At 39.1% G+C, this 26,258-nt stretch overlaps 3 protein-coding genes and 1 long non-coding RNA gene across 4 annotated transcripts; 3 read left to right on the forward strand and 1 right to left on the reverse strand.

Annotated features, from left to right (window-relative positions):
- The first annotated feature begins 113 nt into the window (after nt 1-113).
- pdia2 (protein disulfide isomerase family A, member 2) lies at nt 114-6,579 on the forward strand. Its single transcript, XM_044347398.1, has 11 exons — nt 114-476; nt 1,205-1,411; nt 2,399-2,532; nt 2,628-2,765; nt 3,420-3,536; nt 3,622-3,747; nt 3,904-4,098; nt 4,199-4,319; nt 5,660-5,838; nt 5,979-6,161; nt 6,256-6,579. Exons 1-11 carry the CDS (start codon nt 185-187, stop codon nt 6,310-6,312), a joined length of 1,749 nt encoding a protein of 582 aa, XP_044203333.1. The 5' UTR covers nt 114-184; the 3' UTR covers nt 6,313-6,579.
- A 1,209-nt stretch (nt 6,580-7,788) lies between these two features.
- Nucleotides 7,789-12,498, reverse strand: LOC122979711. The gene is made up of 3 exons (XR_006402902.1): nt 12,410-12,498; nt 12,229-12,290; nt 7,789-8,208 (listed from the first exon to the last, which is right to left on the reverse strand). It is a non-coding gene; the product is annotated as an uncharacterized LOC122979711 (long non-coding RNA).
- si:dkeyp-75b4.8 (lipopolysaccharide-induced tumor necrosis factor-alpha factor homolog) lies at nt 11,978-13,498 on the forward strand. The gene is made up of 4 exons (XM_044347400.1): nt 11,978-12,131; nt 12,225-12,320; nt 12,486-12,669; nt 12,776-13,498. Exons 1-4 carry the CDS (start codon nt 11,993-11,995, stop codon nt 12,879-12,881), a joined length of 525 nt encoding a protein of 174 aa, XP_044203335.1. The 5' UTR covers nt 11,978-11,992; the 3' UTR covers nt 12,882-13,498.
- A 1,818-nt stretch (nt 13,499-15,316) lies between these two features.
- On the forward strand, nt 15,317-24,667 carry zgc:136472 (uncharacterized protein LOC678514 homolog). Its single transcript, XM_044347399.1, has 11 exons — nt 15,317-15,584; nt 17,597-17,797; nt 18,516-18,640; nt 18,769-18,906; nt 20,076-20,183; nt 21,792-21,914; nt 22,058-22,255; nt 22,354-22,474; nt 23,795-23,976; nt 24,211-24,300; nt 24,441-24,667. The coding sequence occupies exons 1-11, from the start codon at nt 15,404-15,406 to the stop codon at nt 24,522-24,524; spliced, it is 1,551 nt and encodes a 516-aa protein (XP_044203334.1). The 5' UTR covers nt 15,317-15,403; the 3' UTR covers nt 24,525-24,667.
- Nucleotides 24,668-26,258: the final 1,591 nt, after the last annotated feature.

A 26,258-nucleotide genomic window follows, 5' to 3' on the forward strand; every position in this document is an offset into this window, starting at 1 on the left:
GGTTTAGACTGGGAAAAAGTCCCAACAGGCGTAACGTCTGATTGGATGAGCGGGAAGGCCAGTAGGATTTCGACACACACACTCTCCATCTTAGACACATAAAGGTACAAACTGTCTCAGATACACATGTATCATTGGTGTCCATACCTGAGCGGAGGTACCAGAGCAGCACAGACACGCTGACATGAGGACGCGCACGCTTGTATCCATAGCTCTGCTGGGCCTGCTGCTGTGGGCCTCCTGCATCCAGGCCGACGACACAGATGATGACCCGCAGACAGAATCACAAGAAGACACATCAAAGGAAGAGACACCAGGAGAGTCGGTGGAGGAGGACGACGACGACGATGAAACCGAAGAGGCGCCAAAGAAAGAGAAAACGACCGAGATAGAGGAGGAGAAAGATGTGATGGTTCTCCACATCTACAACTTTGCCAGAGCTCTCAGCGAGAACCAGTATTTATTGGTGGAGTTCTGTAAGTACCTCTGAATCATGCAGTTCTGTAAAACAAATCAATCTTATTGAACTCTTCTTGTGGCCGAAAAGAATATCATCATATCTGTTAGTCTTGTTTATGTTACATTTGTGTTGTTTTTTAGCACAAATATCATCAGATGACGACATATGTTGAGCCAAAATGTGCTGATAGGTGTCACATATGTGTACTTTCTCAAAGAAGACGTGTAGATGTGACATGCAGACAAAAACCAAGATGAAAAATGAGCGAGTTTACAAGAACACAAATTCTAAACAAAAGGCCCACTTTGGGAATAGCTACCTAACCTTTTCTCTAAGTATGAAAAGTCGCGTCTAAGTGCTTTCTGTTCTTCTTTCCCACGTGAGCACTGAGGCGTTATCATACAAGTGTGCCTGCACATGGCCGCTCCTGTCCAGATGTTCTCTTGGTTCAACTCTCCCACAGATGAGCTCAGCAGTAGCAGAAGAGAGGTCATGACATGAAACGAGGAAAAGAGCAAGAGGGCATAACGGCCGAGCCCAACTGCCACCGTTGCTATCAGCAGCTTATTTCCATGTATATCTGTGAGCTGAGCTGCTAATAGTGACAAAAAACCTGTGGAGGTTATAAACCCCCCTTTGATATTCAGTCTCTCTTCTACATGCACTGCCAGAGCATGAAAGTACTTTTTAAATGAGTCCTTTGCTGTATAAAGAGATAAACTGTGTGTGTGTGTGTGTGTGTAGATGCTCCATGGTGTGGCCACTGCAAGCAGCTGGAGCCTCTTTATGCCGAGGCTGCAGAGAAGCTGAAGAAGGAGGAACCAGCGATAGGTTTGGCCAAAGTGGACGCCACAGAGGAGAAGGAGCTGGCTGAGGAGTTTGACATCGGAAGCTTCCCTACTCTGAAACTGTTCATCAACGGAGACCGCGAGCAGCCGGTAGATTTCACCGGTAAACACACACAAACAGACAAACACCCAAATTTTTAACTGTAGACTGCACTGGTTAACGTGTCCAAGCTCCACATGTATGCCTACGTCATCATTAAGCCTGACTGTTAACCTGAACAGTCATGTTTGAGCCCAGACTGTGTGTTTACTTTACCTGTTCACTGTTTAACCTTTCCACCGTCTTTAACCATGCCTTAAGCTATTTAATTGAATCAACAGTTTTTCTATCTTTGACCAGTTTTGTGTTGTTTTTTTTTTACCTTTGCACTTTTCTTTTAACATCCAGTTAACAAAAAACAGTTTTACATTTCAGGAAATATCCCTATTTGTTTTCATTCCAAGAGCTAGATGAGAAGATTTACAGCACTCATTTTTAAAGAGCAGTATTTATCTTCTCATTGAACTCTTGGCAAGAAAGTGAATAAGAGTATTTCTATTACTTTAATCAGTAAAATGTAACTCTGATAGGCATATTTTTTAAATGTGGGACAGAGCCAGGCTAGCTGTTTCCCACTGCTTCCAGTCTTCATGCCAAGCTAAGCTGACTGTCTCCTGGCCGTACTTTTATACTAAATACACAGACATGAGGAGAGACAGGAATCTTCTCATTTAACTCTTGGAAAGAAAACAAAAAACCTTTAAAAAGTGTCTGGTAGACGTGCACATCCAAACAACTTTAAAACAAGTGCTGGACCAAAGAAACAATGTACAAACTGTCCTTTAAATGCACCTGATCATAACATTAACAGCCATATCTGAGCTTAGTGTGTGTGTGTGTGTGTGTGTAATCTACAGTACATGTTTTGTGTTTGATGTGTCATCACTCGGCCCATGGTATTTGTCTGAATCAACATATTTTTGCATATTTTTTATAACCTGCTTGGTTTGAGAGACACTGTTACATTTGTTTTCCTTTTATCTTACATCTTGGTGCATCAAAGCACCTGAAATAACTCTTGTTTTGTTTGTGTTTGTGTGCGTTGCCCAGGTAAGAGGTCAGTAGAGGGAATAATCCAGTGGTTGAAGCGTCGTACAGGACCCGGTGCTTCAGTCCTCGACACTGCGGACTCTGCAGCTCAGTTCATCGATGCCCATAATATCTCTGTTGTAGGATTCTTTGATGTACGTTTTTCTGTTGAATCTATCCAGCATCACGATTAAATCCTCTATACATATGTATTTAATGAGCAGTATCATACTCTTATTCTCTCCTATAGAGTCTTGAAAGTGAGGCTGCTAAGGTGTTCAAAGAGGTTGTGATGGATATGACTGACGTGGAGTTTGCCATGACAGCAACTCCTGAGGTTTTCCAAAAGTATGAAGTGAAAGACGACGCAGTGGTGCTCTTTAAAAAGGTATGAACATTAAATGATACTGACAGAGAGGCTGAGAGGCCAGTGTTTTATAGAAAGGCTGTGCAATGAGACAAGAGGCCTTAATGGTGATAACTCTGCTGCCATCTAGTGTCCAAATCTTCTCAGAGAGTATGTTTCATGTTTGAGGACCAAAGGTCATCACAAGGATGGAAATGTCAGGTGATGACATGAGTTTTTCTAACTTTTGTGATCAGTCTAAAAATTAGGACTAGTCTAGTTTAAGTTATGACTATAACATAACTGCTATATGCAGCGGGGAATTAAGTAGAAGATTAGGACCTGAACTAATGATTATTTTAATAATTAAATAATCTGTCAGTTGTTTTTTTCAAATAATCAATTAACTGTTTAGTTTATAAAATGTCAGAAAGCAAAGCAAATTGATTTGTCAATCCAACAGTTCAACACCAAAATATATATTCAATTTCCAATTATATAAAACAAAACAAGCGGCAAATCTTCACATTTGTGAAGCAAAAAATGTGACATTTCTGTTTGATGAATGACTTCAACGCTTGAAAGATTATCACAATCAGTCAGTTAATTTTCTGTTGATTAATTGATTCAAACAATAGGGGGTTGAGGTCAAGGTCTGCCAGAGAATAGTGAAAAAAACTTGTGTGTGTTTGATAGTTTGATGACGGCAGAGCAGACTTCGCGTTGTCAGAAGAGGGGGAGTTGGACAAAAGCAATCTGACTGCCTTCATCAAGCAGAACAGTCTGGCGCTCATCATCCCATTCAGTCAGAAGGTAAGTTAAATACACACACACACACGATTAGAAATGTAATATCATATAGAGATTATGTTATATGTGTGTGTGTTTGTGTGTTCAGACGGCAGATAAGATCTTCACCTCCAAAATCACCCTGCACAACCTGATGTTCATCAACTCCACCGTGGAGCGGCAGACAGCCCTGGTGGAGGAATTCAGGACTGTTGCCAAGGAGTTCAAGGGCAAGGTAACAGTGCAATGTGTGTGTGTGTGTGTGTGTGTGTGTGTGTGTGTAGGAGAGTGTGTCTTTGCAAGAAAGTCAGAGATAGACAAACGACATAAAACTTGATTTAACCTTTCTTGGTTTTTATGTCTTCTGTGTGTGTGTTCATCTATTATGTAGATGCTGTTCATTACGATCGACGTGACAGAAGATCTGGCTCATGTGTTGACGTACTTCGGCGTGTCCGCGGATGAAGCCCCCACTGTACGCATCATCAACATGGAGACAGGGAAGAAATTCACCATCGCCGCCGGGGATCTCTCAACTAATTCACTGCGACAGCTGTGTCAGGAGGTCGTTGACGGCACTGCCAAGGTAACACACACACGCACACGCACTCACACTCAAACACATTTTTCATATTCAGCCGCACAGCAGCATTAAACCCAATAACTCAACTTGTTTTATGATGCAGCCCTACTATCGGACTCAGAAGATCCCGGAGGACTGGAATAAAGGCCCCGTCAAAGTACTGGTGGGAGAGAATTTTGAGTCTGTTGCTCTGGACCAGACCAAGAACGTCTTTGTGGAGTTTTGTAAGTCAGTCAGTCCGCACTGTAAAAAACTGCAATTCAGTGAAATCAACTGATGTTTTATCATTAAACTCAATCAAATTTAAAGTGAAGTGAACTGGTTAAGTGTTCACTAACCAATCAAAATTAAGTTTCTCAAAGTCCACCTTCACTCAAACATGTTTTGCTATATTTGTTCCTTCACTTGGATGTTTGAGCTTCACTGTGCAGAATGATGTATGTGCAGAATTTGACACTAGAAAGCTGTTTTCACATTCATCCGCTGAAGAGGGAAAGTTTCTTTTTGCTCAACTTAAATTGAGGTTAAGGTGTGAACATGTGAGCATAACTTGAGACATCCCAACTAGTTTGGGAGCTAATCGTAGTCCTGCGGAAACTTGAAGCCATTGGTTCATATACACTGAGACATGTTGTGTCCAGCAGTTGAAATTTAAATAAAAGATATTTGCATATTCTGTATTTTTCCATAAGGAGGAAGGAGGAAATGTTATTTTAAGAATTTTTAACAAAGTAGTTAAACAGACACAAATTATTACTCAAAGCAGAGCATTTTCATGTCTTAAAGCCTGTCTGGAGGGGATCTCGTTTAAACTATGTGTCTAAGATCGCTCCCTATTTGCTACCAAGTCCACAATTTTGTATATATACTGTATATAGTGCCCTCAAAAGAATCCCACAATGGAAAAAAGGATTTAGCAACTCTGAGTTTTCAAAATGACATATTATATAATTTAATTGTCCACTAAGTTAGAAAACTGTCTTCGGCTCATCTGGCAGCTCATTAAAACATAAACACACAGAATATAACAGCAACACTGACAGCATGAATACTCACAGTGTTAAAATACACAAAACAAAACAAAACAGATGTATAAATTAACATTCTGCAACATTGCACCTGTCAGTGATGCCACAAAATTGTGATGATTCATAAGTGTCAGAAATCTCAATTTATTGCTCATTATAGAGTAAACTAGTGTTTATTCTGTGGGGGAAACAGATAAGTGAATGAAGGATTTTGGACACAGCCATCGCAACCTTATGCTGCGTTTACATGACGCGGGGAATGCCAGTTTCCGACTTGAATACTGGTACTGCTCATAGTCAGTGTTAACCATGATGAAGATTAGTACACGCTATTTATTTTTAATGAAGTGACTTCATGCATGTAGGATGATCTACCCTCGTCAAAGTTTTAAAGCAACAGATAAACTTTCTTTTTAAGTTGAAATAAGTCAAAGTGTTTTACAGTTTGGGCCTCAGAGACTCCATAGTTATATAGAGCAGTGACCCCCTTTCATCTTCTAACAGTGCTCTGTTTGTGTGTGTGTGTGTGTGTGTAGATGCTCCATGGTGTGGACACTGTAAGGAGCTGACTCCCATCTGGGAACAGCTGGGTGAAAAGTATGACGACCATGATGACATCATCATAGCCAAGATGGACGCCACAGCCAATGAGGTGGAGTCTATTGACATTCAAGGATTCCCCACGCTCAAATACTTCCCAGCTGGTGGCAAAGAGGTATACACACACACACACACACACACACACACACATCCAGCAACACAAGCTCTGCAGACAGACAAGATTTTTGTAAAGATCTTTTGATTATTTCTCCCGTTCGTCCTCTTTTATTCCCTTCCTCCTCTGTTGTCCTGCAGGTGGTCGACTACACTGGAAAAAGGGATCTGGAGACCATGTCAAAGTTCCTGGACGATGGAGGAGTGTTGCCCAAGGAGGAAAGTGACGAAGATGACGAAGATGACGAAGATGATGAAGATGAGGACGATGACGACGCTGAGGATGCTGGAGATGATGATGATGATGATGATGATGAGAGCGAGGTTTGTATTTTTACTTTATTTATACTGTACATCCTCTCTTAAATATAAATCTGCTCCACTCATCGCTCCCTCGTTATCCGTTCCTCTCTTTCAGGAGGCGGATGAGTCTTCAGAGGTACCGACCAACACAACATCTAAAGATGAGCTGTGATGTCATTTAGGTCTCCGGCCTATCAGGATCAATCTAGCATCTTCCAATTTTTCATAATAAAACTGATTTGAGTTATAAACATGAAGGTGTTGTGTATTTGTGACTGTTTTGAATAAGCTTTAAAGTCTGTTTAGGTTTGTCTTAAGATTTGATGTGAAAATCTTGTTTAAAACATTTTGTTCACATATGACTGATAAATATTTAATTTCTCTTTTCTGTATGTCTCATGAAGTAACAAATCAGTTAATAAATTTAATTTGCCATCTTCGACTGTCTCTCACTTTTTTCAGTGTGAAGAAAAACACCGAAAGTTATGTCATACCTTTATGAGTCAATGTGTTTATGAAGAGCGTCTAAATATGCCATGAAATTCAACATGACCAGAGTTTCGGCAGGTGGAAAAACAATGGAGCTAATCTGCTGAAAGACAGAAGGAAGCAGATGGACAGATAGAAGCAGTCGTGTTTCTCATTCCTAAGTGACGTCGTCAAGACAGTCAAAGGATTGAAGTGGTGGCCTGACCAAACATAGACATGTTGACAGATTCAGAGGAAACAACTGATAAATAAAGACCTCAGTGCCCAAACTGCCCAGATTATTTAATGAATAGTTAAGTGAAAAACAGGTAATTCAGTTGATTATCAGCATAAATACATAGTTAGATAAGTAGACAAGTGGCAGAAAAAACATAAAAAGTAATATACAGACACAGAGAGACAGACTGAGAACGAACATGAAACACTAGGAAGGTGAACTGGGAAAATACAGGGAAGAAGGGAAGTATAACTGACTTCCTAACAGTATCATCCCTCTATTGGGAGCCTCCAGGCGACCCACCAGGCTTGTCAGGATGGGACTGATGAAACCACCTAATCAACTGAGAGTCCAGAATGAAAGATCTGGGAATCCAGAACCGTTCCTCAGAACCATATCCTTCCCAGTCAACCAGATATTGTAGTCCCCTGCCATGATGGCGCATATCCAGAAGCCGGCACACAGTGAAAGCTGGATGGTTATCAATAAGCTGAGTGGCTGGAGAACCAGGACGATAAGTAAGAATGAAGTTGAATCGACTGGGGAACAGAGCCCAACAAGCTTGGTGGGAGTTCAGTCATGTTGCCGATTGAATGTAGGCTATGTTTTTATGGTCAGTCCAAACCACGAAAGTTTTTTCTGCCCCCTCCAGCCAGTGTCTCCATTCTTCAAGAGCGAGTTTTACAGCCAAAAGTTCTCTATTTCGAGTGAACTGAGACGTAAGCTGGGAAACTTGACAAGAAAGTTCATTTATTTGGTTGGTGTCAGAGCGTCCCTTGAGGAAGTTGTTCATGTTGTCCCAGTAATACTCCTTGACGGGAGGCTGCTTGTAATATTGTTGTTTTTGGGGCTGTGTCTGCTGGGTCCATGCTGGCCAGATTGTTCTGTTGCAACAGTTCAATTTAGGACCCGAATGGAAACACAAACCAGGCGACACAGGAATGGCTAAAGGGCAGTTTATTGTAGCTTGAATTGTAGACAGATCTGATGGCTTAGCTGAGTGTTCTTTGGGTTTGGATATGGCAAAGGGGGCTGGGAATGGCGGAGCGGAACAGGCAGTGGTGCAGGGTGAAGGACTGAAGCAGGCAGAGGAGCTTAAGGCAAGGCAGAGCAGACAAGGATGAGGCTGATGTGGCAGGTATACTGGAAGCTGGCTTGGTGAAACGCATTGGTGACTGAATGATCTGGCAGAGTCTGGAGAGATGAACCGGGGCTTTATACTGCTATAGGCTGTAGAGGTGATTAGCAGATCAGCTGCAGGTGCTCAGGTTGAATGGTGGGAAAGGTAAACCAGGAGGCCGCACCCACCATACACCCACACACAAACACAGAGAGAGACAGAATAGGGGCAAACATGAAACACTAGAAAGAGGAAACAACAAGAAAACAAAGGGAAAAGGGGAAGTTTAGCTGACTTTCTAACAGATGTAGGAACATTAAAAACATAACATGATTAACAGTGAATAAAAAGACAATACTGTAGGTGACGTTGAAATATAGTAAAGTTTCTGGGTAAAAGCAAAGATAAGATAAGTTAAACACAAATATTTCAAATAAAATGGAAAGGAAAATGAACATTTATTAAATAGAAGTCTTAAATGTGACAAATCATGAAGAATATGATAAGAAACAACCATACAACTAGATGTAACTACTTTTTTTGAACCAGTGTGCCAGTGTGCTGTACGTTTATAAAGCATTTAGTTAATTAATTGTTTAGCTTTTCATACAAACAATTGTTTACCCAACAGTCATCCATGACATACTGTTAAATTCACAAGCTGAATTTTATTTCTTGGTAAATAGAATAATGTATATACATATGTATCAAGAAATATGTAAAATTCAGCAGATATCGCACATGTTATTATATTATTACTGTACTGCAAATAAAGTGCAACCAGAGAATGAGTTGGCATTCAGGAAACAGGAGTTCAGCGTAAACTCATCTGAGGTAAGCCAGTAAAGTGAGTGCGTTTGTGCAGTGGAAACAGGTAAAGAGGGCTGGTTTGCCGTCTGTGGGAAATAAAATGTTTCTAATTCCAGAGGAGAACAGGTTCAACAGGCTGTGATGTCACAACTGTCACAATCATGGTACGTGTTTCCTCCTGCCAGCCGAGCTTCCTCATTTGTCCAAGGTAAGACCACTGCTCTGATATCCCACGCATCCTTCTGTTTAATTAGTGACAGGAGACATACTACTCTTTGCTACTCGCGTACGGTATTTGGAGTTTGTGTATTTGGGGGGAGGCAGGTCTGTGCCTGTGTGGATCATATACCGGTGCTGCATGAATCTTGTTTACATAAGAGAAGAAGTCCCATGTGAGCTAGAATGACTTGGCTGCATTCAGCAGGTGTATTGTAATGGCTGACACAGTTGGTTTTAGGTGTCATATTGGCACAGAAGCACATCTTGGGAAGTGGAGTCGCATGATTGAGGATTATGTTCATTTAGTGTCACACACTGTGATGACACTATGTTAATTAGAGCTTACAGTAAGTGTTAAAACGGAGCATCTGATTTCTGTTAAGCTGGTAGTGGGTGTAAAAAGAGGTTCTCTCCTGATCTACTTTATTTGTGTTAATGTATGTAAAGTGCTCTGGATTTGACAGTTTTAATACAGTAAATAAGTCGAGACAAGGAGATGAAATTGCTGATATCTTTCAATGAATTGTTTAACTTTGACAGCGGTTAATAATGCAGCATCAGTGTTTAAATGTTATACTGCAGTAAAGGAGAGAACCTCTACTCTGTCTTTGAACTTACTAAAATGCTGCAATGTGTTTTGGCACTCACTTTAAACCTCTGCTGCTTATTCATCAGTTCAGACTGATGAATACATAATGACCTAACAAGCATACATTATATCCTTTAATCTAAAGCAGTCGAGGGAAGAAATGATATGAGTAACTCTCACACCAAAATCATATCTGGGAGACTGAGAGGTCTGATATGTTCACATTACTTACAACACTTAGAAATTATTGACTGATTTTTTTATTTCTCGGTCTTCCTCCAGTGTCATCACACACTGGGCTGGTGTAAAGGAGCAAGTGATGTCAGTTGGGGCTAAATTGAGACAGCAGTGACATTTCCTTAACACCACATACTGAATAATATTATTGCTGTAGATGAGGAATGAGAAGAAAGCTCTTCCTCTTCTGCAACTGAATCTGGATTTACATCAATAAAATACACATTGTGATGTGTGCTGGATGTTTATTGAAGTAAGTGCAGAAGTAGTTACGGGGAAAAACATTGCAGTATATGGTGTTTTTTGTCATATCTTCCAATGTTAATGTGCAGAGTTTTTATGTGATTGCAGCATCTTTGAAATTGTAGTTTGAAGTTTTTATGTGTAAAAGAAAATATGATATAAAGATGGTACAGTCGGTCTATATATCTTTCAGTCCATTCGTTCACAGTGTTGGATCCATTGGACGGGGTATGACACTGACTTTTTTGATACTATAGCCAGAAGCAATTGTACACAGAGCAACCCTGTCTCTGAGAAATTATGTTCATATGACTAAATTGCAACAGCAAATACATTTTGCTGGCTGAATTATGTTTTCTGTCAACGTAATAGGAAACTGTTGTTAAAGGCGACATATTGGGCTTTTTGTGATTTTCTTTATTATTACACTGTTATGATGTTAGATGTCTATATTTAGCCTGTTCCCTGTTCCCTGGAAATCAGAAGCCAGGGCTTAATCCTACTCTAAACACTTTGTTTGCAATGTTACCTCTACTTCCTCTTTGTGATGACACCACCTTGTTCACTTGTGTGCACAAACAGCTGCCCGTTGTTTTATGGGTTATTCGTGTCGTCCACTTGCAAATTTCAGGTTGTATTCAGGCTTGAACATGTTCAGATGCATTTGAAAAATTTCCATTTCGAGTAAAGAATGAGAAAAAGAAGTGAAATCCTACTACTGTTGTTTGTTTACGTAGCCAGGGGGCGTTTCTGGAAGCTAACCAATCAGAACAGAGTGGGCTCACCTGGAGGGGGGCTTAAAGAGACAAGAGCTAAAACAGCCTGTTTCAGACTGAGGCTGAACTGAGGGGCTGCGTAAAGGGCCAGTATAAAATAAATAAGGAGTTTTTCAACTGTAAATCTTGCAAAGATACTCCAGTAGAGCCCCATAATAAAAATATAGACCTGGAAATGTGCATCATACATCCCCTTTAATTAACATATTTGGTAAGTTGCAAAAATGTTGATACTGAACATATGAGTGAAATATTTGAAACGTAATTTTTTTTTCTCCAGCAAAATATCAATCATATCCATCTTGCAGTGAGATATTCACCGGTAGGAGACTGGGTTACACAGAGAGGCTTTAATAAAACATTTTTTAAAAATGCTTGGATCTGCAGCTGGATCTTCAGCCCCCTCTTAAAGGAAGATGATGTATTTCCAATAAATGTGGCCATTGTGGCTCTATGCGTCATGCTAATTTTGCTTTCTCCAGCTCCGTTATAGAGATTCTGGCGATTCACAAAAAGACGTTAATTGCGCTCAACAATGGACATCGGGGCAAGCTGCTGAGCCTCCTATATCTTTCCAAATAAAAATTATTTTTACACGAATCGTTTCAAAAGTTTGTTTCTAAGTTTGGACGGAAGTAAATGCGCAAGCTAGCCACCTGTAGCAGCCATTATGCCTGACTGCACAGAGATCTTTATCCGAGGCAGCTTGCCGACTAACCAAACCACTCTGCATTTTCCTCACCAGCTTGATTTTCCTTAAATGTCAGTAGAATATTATTTTTTTTAGATATTCTGCTTACTAACAGACAAAGGGCTCAAAAAACACTCCTCCTTAGAAAAATTAGCAATAAGCCTTTTTCACAGCAGACATTTTGACTCGTCATAGCAGGAAAAGCACAGGTATTACTAATAACATTAACAATGGCTCTGTTCTACTGAAGCATCCTAGTCAAAAATGTCTACTGTGAAAAAAGCTTATATCTTAAAAGAACAAATAAGAAAATTGTTATGAATGAAACACTTGCAAAGGGACAAAAAAAGGGACAGCTTTAGACATGTTTTGATTTCCTGCCCTCTGTGTTTGCATGACTAATCTACACTGTCTGTCTCCCTTTTCGTCACCAGCATCCTGTTTGACTGGATGATCTGCTGATGGACCCCCCGACGTATGAGGAGGCCGGTCTCTACCCTTCTGCTTTTGGCATAGAAGAATTCAACACCCCCCCTCCCCCCTCCTACGACGCCTCCTTCTCCTCCCCCTCGACACCTCCTCCCACCTATGGAGAGGCAGGTAAGATAACATCATCTCACTGGTCCCTCTTTCCCATTTTCTTGTCTCAGCTCATCAGGTATAAGTGAGTAAATAAGTGCTATTTTTTTGTAGTTACCGTCCTGCCAGATCGATTTCCTATCCTGACGCCTCCCACTGTGCCAACTGCTGTGACGTCACCTGGAATCATAACCCATCCAACGACACACAGTATTAACATTATGACATCTCAGTTCCTCCTGTTAATAACATACAAACACATAGATGACTACATGTATATATCTATGCATATAAACAACCTTTCATTTGTGTCCCTCTTTCTTGTCCTTCTTTTGCCCCTGATCCTCCTCTCTCCTCTCCCTCTCTGAATGCCAGTTGGTGTCACACCGCCAGTTGTAGCGTCCCAGCCACAGTCCACAACAAGTACCTCACTGTCACATCTGAGAGACGTCCCTGCTGAGGTACGCTGTCCACACTGCCAAAACAACGTCACCACCAAAGTCACATACCAGCCTGGGAGGGCCGCCTGGTGCACGTGCATACTTCTCACATCGATAGGGTGAGACACGCAAATACGCAATACATGAATATCTAAAGTCAGAGTGCTCGAACAGCTTTAACACGGCTTCATCTACTTATTCTGTGTGTGTGTGTGTGTGTTTCAGGTTGATTTGTGGTTTCTGTCTTATTCCGCTCATGGCTCGTGGGCTACAAGACGCACATCACTCCTGCCCGCAGTGCGGAAAGCATCTGCACAAACACACAAGATGACACTGTCAGGATTAAGCCCCCTAAAGTGACTGCCTAAAATCTTATAATTTACATAGTTTTGCAACAAAATGGCTAAATACACTGCTTTACATGAGTGGAAAAGGAAACATAGTGTATTTAGCAATATTTATAAAAAATTTTCTATAATATATTGATCTTACAGGTGGACATTGAAGTAGTGGATTACACTGCAGGACTGGTTTGAGAAGTTTCTGTGGACCTTTTGATACTTGCTGTAAAAACTTGTCATAGAAATCATGCAAACATCTGCTTTTTTCTGACATGAACTCAATCTGTGTGCTGCTGTTCTCTATGAAAGATAACAGCCAGCTTTCAAACCTACAGTGGGTGAGTATTTGATGATAAAAAAAAAAAAGATCCCTAAATTTCGGGTGCATTTCTAATCATATTCTCTCTCTCTGGTGGCTCCTTGAGCTGAGATTAAACATGTTTGAGAATGTCAAGCTATTCTCCTTTTGGTCTAGAAAAAACAGGGACACAAGCATTTCTAATACACGGAAGAAAAACAGGCAAAAGCACATACAAGGAGGAAGATGAGGGAGAGAATATTTATGCAGAAGGCACCACTTTAACACCTGTTTACAGCAGGTTTAATAGAGCACAGACAGACTAAAGTGACAGGCAGGTAATTTATGATTATGATCTTTGTTATTCCTGTTTTTCTATTGATTATTGATTAAGGAGGCAACTTGTCCAATTATGAATGCCAGACATGTTTTTCTTTGTTAAAGCAGACAGAGTTTACGGAAAAACATATTGATTTGACAAGCTTTAATTTATTTTTCTGCATAATTACATTCATGGTGAACCCACACGGGTCATTTTAATTATTCTGATCAGACCTCTTCTCAGGACTGTGTGGGCATGGACAAATCACACTTTATCATTCTTATTAGTACACTGTGTTTGGTGGTTTCATGCAATTCCAGTGTAGCTCTGCTCACCTTCAACCTCGCAGACGTCTAATCATCCAGAGTAACTGAGAACACCTGTGTGGGTGTGCCGGGTCTTTCAGGTTCACTGAGCTTTTTTCACAGCAATTATTTTGACTTGTCATTGTAGGAAAAGTAGCAGGCACAGGTGTTACTAATCACATTAATGATGGTTCAGTTGTATTCAAGTGTCCCAGTAAGCCATGATAGTGAGTCAGCATTCACAATACCAGGAACCTGAAACTGAAGCCGTTAAACGCAATTCAGCCATCATTAATTTGATTAATAATGGCTGAGTTGCCTGCGCTTTTCCTGCTGTGACATGCAAAATGTCTGCAATATCTGTCCAAATCTAAACAGATATTTTGCCCCAACAGCAAAAATGAAAACGCAGGAACCTGCTGCCACTCAAACTGACTGACACAAGAAAATAACTAAATTTTAATGTTTTCTGAAGCTGTAAAAGATGTGTTTACATTAGTGATGATTGCACATGTTAGAGTAAAATAGGTCTATTTTATTTTCATTCACAATCTCAATCTCTCAATCTCTTTAACTTGTCTTTAATGGTGAATACTTCAGCATGTCGCATACATAATGCACAACTTCAGTCAATGAAACTGGTTATATTTCATATGCACTGTTTTTTTCAGGGGACTTGCTCCCTATGTAGATATAGAGGGCTCATTCTAAGGCAACAAAAACACAACAATTCTTATTTTCAGGTGATTATACACTAATTAAAACATACTTATGAATATTCTTATCTATTTCTGCCAACTAGATGCCACTAAATTCTACACACTGGTCCTTTAATGGACAGACATGAGAGTGGTATCAATCAACTAACTGTCTGCAAGAAAGCAATTAAAACCCATTTTCCAGAATGTAAAACTACTCCTTTCATGACATAAGATATAGACTGTGATACAGACTTGCTGTGAATGCTACTGTAAGTATAGAAAAAGCAGGGTGAAGGTTATGGTTGAAGGATACGGCAGCGCTTGTACTGCTGGGTCTACAGTATGCACTGCAATGCAATGACTGACTAATGCGCCTTCTGTACCTGCTGTTGTTATACTTTCTTTTTTTAAATCAAAATGTTGTTTTATTATTTATCATTCTATCATGTTGATAGGGAAATAAAACTGGCCTTGGATACTTATATAAAAGCTCTGTGCTTAATGTATTTTTCTAAAAACCTGTGCAAGTGGGTGAATCTGATGTAAGATGTATGTGTGCGAGATTGTGAGAGTGTGCATGGTTTTGTGTTTCCATTTTGACCTTGCTGAGGCTGACAATGTTAGGCAAAGGGCAAAGATATATTAGTGATATATACTTGATATGACCAGCAGCCAATAGCAGAGATACAGCAGGGCTCAGATAGGAAAGTTAATCAGCTACAGACTGGTGGGTCTAGTCGGCAGATAACAAAAGCATTCACAACTACCAGCTCAGCACTGATACACACATACACACACTTATCAGTCCTTCATTTCACCACTCCCTCCATACCTTCCCGTCAAGCTTGTTCCAGTGTCCAGTTTGTCGGTCTGTGGGTGAAGCGACATGAGGAGACTGTTGCTGCTGGGGGTGACGGCCTTCTGTCTCTGTGTGTTAGTCGCCGCTGACACACAGTCCGACCGACAGGGAGACAAATCATTCCCAGAGGAGGATGGAGTTTTGCAGCTGAAGAAGGGGAATTTCAACAGGGCGCTGAAAAAATACAAGCAGCTACTGGTGCACTTCTGTAAGTTACACACAAAGACTCACACAGTTTGATCTTGATAGTAATAATAATATATTTTATTTGTATTGCACCTTTCATACATAAAATGCAGCTCAAGTGCTTTACAGTATGGCATTAAAAACAAGGGCTGTCCAAGATAATGAGGAATTTTGTGGCTTTAGGATCAGACAAATTGTTTACATGGATATCACCATTTACAATTATTCTATCATATTTAGTGATAATGACCAATAATGAGTGACACAAGTTCTGAAAACTCTGAAAGAAAACCTGCATTTATATAACGCCTGTCTAGTCTTATAACCACGCATAGCATCATGTGCCACTAGCACAGCTTCAATACATCTTGGCATTGATTGTACAAGTCTCTGAACTCTTCTGGAGGGATGAACACTATTCTTCCAAAAGATATTCCCTCATTTGGTGTTCTGATGGTGGTGGTGGAGAGCGCTGTCTAACACGTCAGCCCAAAATCTCTCATAGGTGTTCATCTGGTTTGAGATCTGGTGACTGCGGAGGCCATAGTATATGAGTCACATCATTTTCATACTCATCAAACCATTCAGTGACTCCTCGTGCCCTGTGAATTGGGGCATTGTCATCCTGGAAGAGATCGCTCCCAGCAGGGTAGAAATGTTTCATCATTAGATAAAGGTGATGACTCAGAACAACTTTGTATTGATTTGCAGTGATCTTTCCCTCTAATGGGACAAGTGGAACCAAACTATGCCTGCAAAATGCCCCCCACAGCATAACAGAGCCATTCAAATGTGGAGAAATCACCAAAACTCACCCTAGCACAACTGAATTTGTTTGAGAAAATAGTGGCAAGTCCACCCCCTCTTTTATTCTGCCTGATTGATTTAAAGAAACTGTAGTTGGGTAAGTAAGTAAGTAATTGTATTAATATAGCACCTTTCAAGTGCTTCACAGAGGAGACAAAGCAAAAACATATACATGCAACATGATTTTTAAAGGTGTCTACAGATCTTAAATCCAATGGGATAGAGTTTCAAAGTTTAGGAGCCACAACCTCAACAGTGCAGTCTCCTTTAGTTTTAATCCTCATTCTGGGAACAACCAGCAAACCCTGATCAGAAGACCTCAGAGATCTGCTGGTTACACACAGGGCTGCAGTAGATCTCTAACGTAGGCAGGTGCCTGACCACGCAGAGCTCTATAGATGATCACAAGAACTTTGAATTGGATTCTGAATTTGATAGGCAGCCAGTGAAGAGCAATCAGTTTCGGTGTCACATGAGACCTTTTGGAGAACCTGGACAAGAGTTTAGCAGCAACATTGTGGACATTTTGCTGAGGCAGGTGAAAAGGTGGACAGGTTTAAACACGAACAGCAGCAGCACCACAGCTGAGCCACGTCTCTACAAGAAATAGGAAGTCTGATTGCTTATCAGAGATCAAATCATTGATTGTGGAGCACTTTGTGGTGAGTGATCCTGCATTAAGTAAGGCCATGTTAGTTATGCATGGAACTGGCTGTAATTAAATTTAGCGAGGAATATTATTTGGATTTCTGAGATTATTCTGTCTTTGTAATCTTATCCGATGCTGTTATCTCTGACTAATAATTGGAATTGTGGGCACCGAGAGCATCTGGGCATAAGGGTCCTGGTGAGTCTATACCTGGATGAGATGGCAGCGGTGCAGGGAAGAATGCAATCGGAGACCAAAAGTCACCGGTGTTGAGCCTTTTTGGGCTGTCTGGACATGAAGCAGGAGACAGCAGGAGACAGCAGGAGACAGTCAAACTGCCTCCTGCAGGAGTGTTAAAAACTGTATAAAATATGTTATGTGTTAAAATATGTGAACCCAGTCTGCTATGGATACCATCCTTCAGAAGTACAGATCCCTCAGATTTTTACCTACATGTTTATTTAATTTAAAAATGATGTGTATATAGTTTAAGAGTATAGTAAGTATCTTTAAACGACCTCTATAGTCATCATCATCATATTTTATACTCACTTGTGTGTTTGCTTCCATGTGTGTAGATGCTCCTCTATCTGGAGACGGGCATCGTGTGTCAGAAGCATTCAATGGAGCTGCAGCAGAGCTTCAGGGGTCAAAGGTCAAATTTGCAGTGGTTGATATGGCAAAGGAGAAGGACCTGGTTAAAGAACTCAATGCAGCAGGCCTCCCAGCCATCAGACTGTACATCTCTGGAGATAAAAACAACCCTGTGCTCTGCCCCAGTACGTACAAATGGTTTTAATAAGTCAAATGCATTTATATGTTAATATCAGCAGTGGGTTTATGTAATTTATGATCTAATAAAACATCCCTCTTTAAGTTTCAGGCTGAATTTCATTAGTGTTGGAGTCTTAACAAAAGGACCATTCAGCCTGAATTTCAAACTTTAAAGCAATAGTTTTGACATTTTAGGAAATACACTTGTTCACTTTACTGAGAGTTAGATGAGAAGATCAGCAGAATTTTCATGTCTGTGCATTAATTAAGAAGATTAGCTTAGTTTAGCATAAAGACTGGAGGCATGTCTGGCTTTCTTCAGAGTTAAAAAACATATGCCAACTAACACCTCTGAAGCTCACCAATTAACACAATTTTGTTTGCTTAATCCTGGAGTCTTGTCGTCACATGAGGTTGCCAGGCAACCAGAAGAGACTCCAGGTGCGTCAGGAAATAGTGACATTACGTAACTCCCTGTAAAACCACAACTTCACAAACATAAAACGTGTTAATTAGTGAGATTTAGGAGGTGTTAGCAGGTGTTTTTTCAACATTGGAGAGAGTGGAGTCGATCTTCTTTTCTAAGTCTTGGCAAGAAAGCAAAGCATTATTTCCCAAAATCTCAAAACTATTTCTTTAATTGAACTGAGCTGTTGAATTTTACTTTCTTTGGGTAAAACACTGAAGGTAAAATGATGATTGTTTTTCTGGATTATGATTAAGTTCCTCGGAGCTCGGCTTCTATTGTGACCTGGCTGAAGAGGAGGGCGGGGTCTGCCACTGACCTCATCGCTGATCTTAGCCAATCAGAGGACTCAGATGAGCTGCAAGTGGTTGGGATCTTTAAGGTGAAAACCAGCAACAAGCTGTTTGATTTTTCTATCTCCTCATCAATGCTGCAACTGAGTCTCTGAATTACAATGTGTGTATGTGTATGTATGTTTGTGTGTGTTTGATTGTTTGTTTGTTTGTGTAGGATCTGAACTCTGAGTACGTCCAGGTGTTTTATGACGCAGCAATCGACCTTCCTGATGTTAAATTTGTTGTGACACAAAACGATGAGGTCATCAGCAAATATGATCTCGCACATGATGTTGTAATGCTGCTCAAAAAGGTACATACAACACACACACACACACACACACACACACACACACACACGAGGATAAACAGCAACACAACCCATTTAATGACCTTTAAATTCATTCGTTACATGTATATATATATATATGGTTTGCGTATATAATTTTATTAAAAAGCCTTTTATTAATCTTAGCTCAAAGTTTTCTGTTTCCAGGTCTACAATGTTTTATGTAGTTTGTTTTACTTTTTAAAATCTAACGTCATATTTGTGTATTTCACTCTATTTTATTCTTCTATACCTTTAATTGCTGGATTTCATTTAGTTGTGGCGCTGAGTAGTTTTTCCTTAGTAAAGCACTTTGCAACACTGTTTTAAAAGGTGCTAAATAAAGTAAAATGAATATAAACATAAATTTATACAGTAAATAAAGTTTATTATCATATACAGTCTGTTTTGTTAAAGATACTTATGTTAAAGATTTACTTTTGGAAATAACTTTCAATACAAAGCAAGAAATTTAGGAAATAACTTAAACACTGACAGGTGTTCTACATCTTTATTTATTTTTATTTTCATTTTATTGTTTATTTAACAGGGACAATACACAATACATTTGTTGTATATATACATAGCTAAAAGCTCATTTCCATTCATCAGGAGGAACATTTGCCCACATGCTTTTTCTCATGTGTTCCTCCATTCCTCAAATATGGCAAAACAATCAGAAATATGTAACTGTGTTTAGATGATTTCATACATCACATCTGTAATTTTAATAAGCTAAATAGAACCTGTGATAGAAATAAACATAGACTGTGTATACAGATATAAGATATATCTTAAGAAACAGTCTATGGAAGTAAACAACCCCACTTTAAACTACATCTGCATATGTGCAGGTGTAGCACAAACAAACATCCACACACACGTTGTTCACTGCATATGTGTTTGTGTTTCTGATACACAAACAATATCAATAAGAAGATACTTTTGTGGGTATTTTGGTTGTAAGAGAGACATCACAACAAACTGCTGGAATGCATGAAAGTATTAAATTTCAGTGGATCATCACACTCTCCCCTTTGTGTTGGTGTGTGTGTGTTTACATACATATATATATATATATATATATATATATATATATATATATATATGTGTGTGTGTGTGTGTGTGTGTGTGTGTGCGTGTGTCTGCTGCAGTCTGAGCTCATCCAGGCTTACAAAATGATGTCTCAGACGTCTAAAGAAGAGCTGATCATCTTTATCACTGTCTACCAGATGGATCCAGTCACTGAGTACTCTGGACAGGTAGTGTTGCCTGCACGGTACATTTTCACACACATATAACTGGTTTGCTCCACAGCGATGGCGGCTTGGAACAGTTCAGTGTCTTATTTACAAATATTTACTTTGCATGAATATGAAAAGTAGGAGATTCACCTACTTAACATAATACTTGGAAAAATGGCTCCGTATTTGAAGTGATACTCCACCCTAAAGCTGGCATCAAAAACATACTGTAAGCTTGAAAGGTGGCTGTTAAATGTTAAACACTAGTCAGGAGCCCAAATGAACACTGACACATGTTTTTCTTGCTGTAATCATCCCTCCTGTTCATACTGAACATTAGAGGATCCCTTCATAATGCACTTACAATGTAAGTGATGGGGAACAAAATCCACAAACCTTCTTCTGTGCAAAAATATATTTAAAAGTTTATCTGAAGCTCAGGAAGCTTCAGCTGCCTGAATTAATCAAATCAAGTAGATATCTTTCAGCCTTTTTTAGTGCCAAATTCCCCCTTTTTGTTACAATCCTTCCACTGCAGCTGAACAGGAAAACACTGTCTGTTTTTTTTACTATAAAGACTGTAAATGTGGAAGATATCCACTTGATCTCACTAACTCAGACGGCTGAAGACTCATTTTATCTTCAGGTAAACTTTTAGATACATTTTTTGCCTTCATTACATTGTAAGCACATTACGAAGGTATCTTCTAATAGACAATATGAACAGGAGGAATGATTACAGCAAGAAAAACCTGTATCAATGTTTATTTTGGCACCTGATATTGTTTTACATTTGACTTGAAAAACTGTAACCTGGGGTGGAGCATTACTTTCACTTTATATGATATTGTATAATATATTTTGATTCATATCATATCATATTGGTTTCTTCACTGTTATAGGCTTCTTCTAGAAATGCTGTCCTGTGTCTTGAATGTCCAACATGACAGAAATTGGAGTGAAAATGTTGGTGCTATGTATTTTTTTTTATACTGTATGAAAAAACAACTGTGGCAACATTTCAGAAAAAAATTGTAATTTTCCAGGACAAAACAGTATGTAACAACACAGCTGAGATTTAAACAGTTTGCACTTGCTGAAAGCACATTTCAACACACAGAGGGGTAAATGGACTGCACTTATAGCGCCTTTCCAGTCGACTGACCACTCAAAGTGCTTTACACCGCATGCCACCATTCACCCATTCCCACACACGTTCACACACCGATGGTACAGCCACTTTACGGTTCAGTATCTGGCCCAAAGACACTTCAACATGCGGACTGGAGGGGATCTTCCGATTAGTGGACGACCCACAGCTGCCTCCTGACCCACAGCTGCGCCTTGTGACAAATTAAAGGAGAAAACCTAAACATAAAGTCTCTTAGTAAGCTTCAGTGCTCCTTTAGAGTGAACAGAGTGAACTTTATTCTTCCAGAAGATATTCCCTTCAGTGACCCCTCATGTCCTGTGTGGAAGCATCTGCAATATGTTTCTCCATTTATCCTTTTTTTTTTGTCTGTACTGTATCCACCAAATGCATCCAAACTACTTGTACTACAAAGTATAATAGTTTGCTATATATTGTTGATATAGATGTATTTATATTATTTCTCTCTCTCGCAGACAGCCACTCAGATCTTAACATCACCTGTATTAAGCCACGCCATCCTGTTTGTCAACAAAAGCTCAGACTTTCAAGAGATCTACTCTGCCTTTAAAAGCACTGCAGAATCATTCAGGCTGAAGGTAGAGATCACACACACACACACACACACACACACACACACACACACACACACACACACACAAGCAGCATTACAATACATATTAGTATGATCTTCACCTCTGCGTGTGTGTGTGTGTGTGTGTGTGTGTGTGTGTGTATTCAGATTTTGTTCGTGTTGGTGAACGTTGATGAGCCTCGTAACGGCAGGTTGATGGAGTACTTCCGGGTACAAGATTTTGAGGCTCCTCTCATCCGATTGGTCAACCTGACAGACCATGTGACCTACCACCTGCCCTCTGACACTCTGGATGGAGCGACCATAAAGAAATTCTGCCAGTCGTACCTCGACGGCAAGGCCAAGGTACCTTACAACTATCTGGTGTGTGATACATGACAGAAACTGAGGTGACTGGTTGCTCTGATGTGTTTATCGTGTTTGTGTGAATGTGAATTTAACAGCCAAAGATGCAGAGTGAGCCGATACCTGAAGGATGGGACAAACAGCCGGTGAAGGAGCTGGTGGGAATGACGCTGGAGAAAGTTGCCTTTAACCCCGACAAGACTGTTTTTGTCTTGTTCTGTACGTAAACACACCTTTCATGAGCGTTACACTCTTCTCAGTCAGAAGAGATTTGATAATTTACAGGTGAAATGACAAGTTTTATAAAAATGGATAGTTTTTAAGCATAGATGTCAAAGTGATGTGTAGCAGTTTCAACAGCATTTGAATTACTTGATGTGCAGCAGTTTGTAGCAGGAATATTAAACTGGGTGCAGTTACTCTTTAAAGCTGTTTTAATCAATATTTTCATATTAACCGTGGATAAAATGTGTAACTTTATTTATCCTGAAAGGGCAATTCAGTTCTGCAGTGTACTCAGACCATTTTAGTGATGAACCCAGAGAGAATTATCATCTGACTCTGCAGTCTCCACCAGCTCCATGGTGCATTTTAGCGTCTATAAGCTCATTGTTTTGGTTTTCCAAGTGCAACTTTACTGTTTTGGTTCACTCTCACTGCTCTCAACGCTGTTGCACTGCAACAGCATTTTATAAAGCAGCTCTCACAAACCCACAGTACGCTAACTTTCCAGCAGCAAACAAACTACAGATAAGCCAGTGAACACAGTGGAGCAAAAGAACCAAACATATCTCTTGAGAGCAAACGAATGCTAATGTTGCTAAATAAGCAACTGATTGTCATTTTTTACATTCACCATATAATTTTATAAAGTGATAATAAGTCAGTGATGTGTTTTCAGCCTGTTCTGCTGGCCTCAAGTTGCTAAAGAATCAATTAATGCAGATTTAAATGCAACTTGGATATCTAACAAGTTTTCATTTTTCAACCAAATTGGCTCTAGATATCACTTGACCTTCAAATCAACAAATCTCTCTCTCTTAACTCTCTTAACTTTCCACTCTTGATTTTCTACATTACTAATTGTTCTCACTACTTATACTTAAAAATCTATAGGGAACGCTTTAGATTACAAGACACAACATACAGCATAATTATTGCTAATTTACAGTGTAGCAGGAGAATATGTACCAATACATACATGTAGGTGCAAGGGAACAATATGTGAGGTTAAGGTATACAGTGAAGTAGTATATAGTATAATAAAGTATATAGTACAAATAGGTATAGGTATATTTTTATATATATACCCCATAATATTACCTGTTAGTTAAAAATACCTGCCTTAATAATTCTTTTCAAGTTCCAATTCCCCCTTAACTTCACATTGTTCCCTTGTACCAATATGTATGTATCAGTACGTACTGTGCTGGTACACCGTAAGTAAAAGAAATTACACAGTAAATTGCGAATAATTAGGTTATACATTGCGGGTCGTAATCTAAAGCGTTACCAATCTATATCTAATGTGTATTTCAGATCTGCCCTACAGTAAAAAGTCCCAAGCTCTGTTCCCGTTGTGGGAGGAGCTAGCCGAGGCCTACAAGGAGCAAGAGGATGTGGTCATCGCTCGCATGGACCCGTCAGCCAACGACTTCAACTTGTCAATGCAGGAACCCTACCCATCGCTCTGCTTCTTTCCTGCTCTACATGCAGAGAGGGTATGATGTGTGAAACATTTTAGAGTTAATGTTTACGTGCGATGTGTATGATTTTTTTCATATTTTTTCCAACTTTAGCTAGTTTTGGATCTTTTCAACTCACCAAAAACATACTTAGAAATGCTAATGACAAGCTGGAAAATGACATTACATGTGTTAAACCTGCTCTGTGGGGGTAAATGGATGTATTGGGGAGATAATAATGAAGTGTGTGACATCTGTGTTGCTCCTCAGATGGTTGTTTACACTGGTAAGCGGAAGCTGAAGAGTCTGGTTAAGTTTATCGATAAAGAGATGAAGAAAGCCAAAAAAGACAGAGTTAAGGTAATAAATCATCTCACTCAAACACCAACATCGCTGCAGTGCATTGAGTTTGTGTGTTTCACGTGTGCTTTGTGAGCTGCCTTTGTCTGTTCTGTTAAAAATAAACTTTTCTTTGTTAAAATAATCCTTTGTGCTTTCAGGAGGATGAAGAGAGGAGGAAGTACATCGAGGCCGCAAAAGCTGAAGATGCAAAAAAAGCCAACAAAACCAAAGATGAGCTTTAATGCACAAAGAAAGATAGTACAAAGTGTGTGTGTGTGTGAGAGAGAGTATATGTGTGTGTGTATTATACCTTTTAGTCAGCTATTCTCTAAACAGAGATTGGGTTTATCTACTTCACCATATGTCAGATCAAAACCAATAAAGTCTTCAGTTAAAAACTTTGTCTACAATATTAATTTGTTCATTTAGATTTTATTTATTTATTTATTTAGGTCTCTGTTATTGTCGTTTCATCATGAGAATTGAAACTTGACAGCAGGTTTGATGTTTGCTGAAACAAGTTATAATAAACCAGCAGGAGATTAACTGATATTTAACACATATATGAGTAAAGTTACTACAGATTGTTCCAGTCTCACGTTTTCCATCATCAGGAGCAGGTAGACGTGCCAGAAAACAACAGCTGGTAAATACCAGGTGCTCTAACTGATTGCATCAATTAGGCAGATGAAGCCTACAGTTATAGTAAGTGTGTAGAAAACTAAGACAGACGACTAATAATGAATAATGTTTGCAGCACCTGACCGATATATCAACATTATCGGCTGATATCAGCTTATTACAAGTACATCAGTATCAGTGTTTCTGTTGGCTGATATTGCAGTACAAAGATATGTAACTGAAGAAACTGTCACCGTTATAGTTTCTCCACCGGAGAGCAAGTTTATTTTTCAAATGTAAAATATCTCACTCAGTACATATCTTGGTAGCAGTTCTTTAAAAACAAATTAAAGGGTTATTATAAAAAATGTTTGTTTATGTTTAAAAATGGACTCCCAAATATTGATATCAGTATTTGCTTCAAAAACCAATGGCTAATAACTGAAAACAATAAATTTGATGGGAAACTACATATAATAGTAAAAACAGACAAAAACTGAAAACACAAAAAACATTAAGAGATTAACAAAAACCTGACAATGTTGTACCACAGAAAAGTGCCAAATGGATAAAAATTGTAAAAAGCATATAGTAACCTACTTTCAATTCAAAAAAAAAAAAATGCAATAGACACACTATCAATGCTGGGTATTAATCACGATAAATATCACAATATCAATAGTAACATTAATCTAATATGTAAAATCTATAATATTTTCTGTAATATTTTCCGATTTCGAGATGGTAAAATAAATACATGCAAATTCACTAATAAAATAATCTAATTAATGTTCAAAGCAATTAACTGCTCCACTGTTTAACTTTACAGTAATTTAGACTCTTAACGTGTAAACAAAAACTTAAAGATACAGACATATTTTAAGAGGTAAATACTCTATGCAAATGTATTTAATTTTAGAAGTTTAACTGCTTGACACAACATGTCTCCTCCTTCACTGTAAAGTACATTCTCAGTGTTTCTTCTCTGGAGGCTTCAAGTTTCCACGTCACACTTGTGTAAATTGAATATTGGACCAGGAACTAGTTGTGACGTCACAAACCCCTTAAAATCTGATTTTCGATGAGCAGAGAGAAACTTTCCTCTCCAGCAGATGAAAGTGAAAACAGCCTTTTAGTGTCAAACTCTGCACATAAATCTTAACTGTAGGAATAAGCGTGGATAATAATTATGAATAATAATTTTTAGGAGTTTATGAGAGCAGCCCACCATCATTTGGATTAAAATCTTTAGTTTGGACAAAATGATTTTGTAAAAGGATGTGACATCATAAATACAATTCTGCTGAAAGTCAATAAAAGATCAGGTTGAATTAATGCCACTTAATTAAATCAGC

Source organism: Thunnus albacares, chromosome 3, assembly GCF_914725855.1.
Source record: "Thunnus albacares chromosome 3, fThuAlb1.1, whole genome shotgun sequence".
NCBI classification, from domain to species: domain Eukaryota; kingdom Metazoa; phylum Chordata; class Actinopteri; order Scombriformes; family Scombridae; genus Thunnus; species Thunnus albacares.

Bases quoted from the DNA above. Each gene is read 5' to 3' on its own strand.
- pdia2 (XM_044347398.1), top strand. From the start codon at position 185: ATGAGGACGCGCACGCTTGTATCCATAGCTCTGCTGGGCCTGCTGCTG. The intron at 3,537-3,621 runs GTAAGTTAAATA...TTGTGTGTTCAG, and splicing joins TCATCCCATTCAGTCAGAAG to ACGGCAGATAAGATCTTCAC. The intron at 6,162-6,255 runs GTTTGTATTTTT...CCTCTCTTTCAG, and splicing joins ATGATGATGATGAGAGCGAG to GAGGCGGATGAGTCTTCAGA.
- zgc:136472 (XM_044347399.1), top strand. From the start codon at position 15,404: ATGAGGAGACTGTTGCTGCTGGGGGTGACGGCCTTCTGTCTCTGTGTG. The intron at 15,585-17,596 runs GTAAGTTACACA...CCATGTGTGTAG, and splicing joins GCAGCTACTGGTGCACTTCT to ATGCTCCTCTATCTGGAGAC. The intron at 22,475-23,794 runs GTACGTAAACAC...TGTGTATTTCAG, and splicing joins GACTGTTTTTGTCTTGTTCT to ATCTGCCCTACAGTAAAAAG.
- si:dkeyp-75b4.8 (XM_044347400.1), top strand. From the start codon at position 11,993: ATGGACCCCCCGACGTATGAGGAGGCCGGTCTCTACCCTTCTGCTTTT. The intron at 12,132-12,224 runs GTAAGATAACAT...ATTTTTTTGTAG, and splicing joins TCCCACCTATGGAGAGGCAG to TTACCGTCCTGCCAGATCGA. The intron at 12,321-12,485 runs GTATTAACATTA...TCTGAATGCCAG, and splicing joins AACCCATCCAACGACACACA to TTGGTGTCACACCGCCAGTT.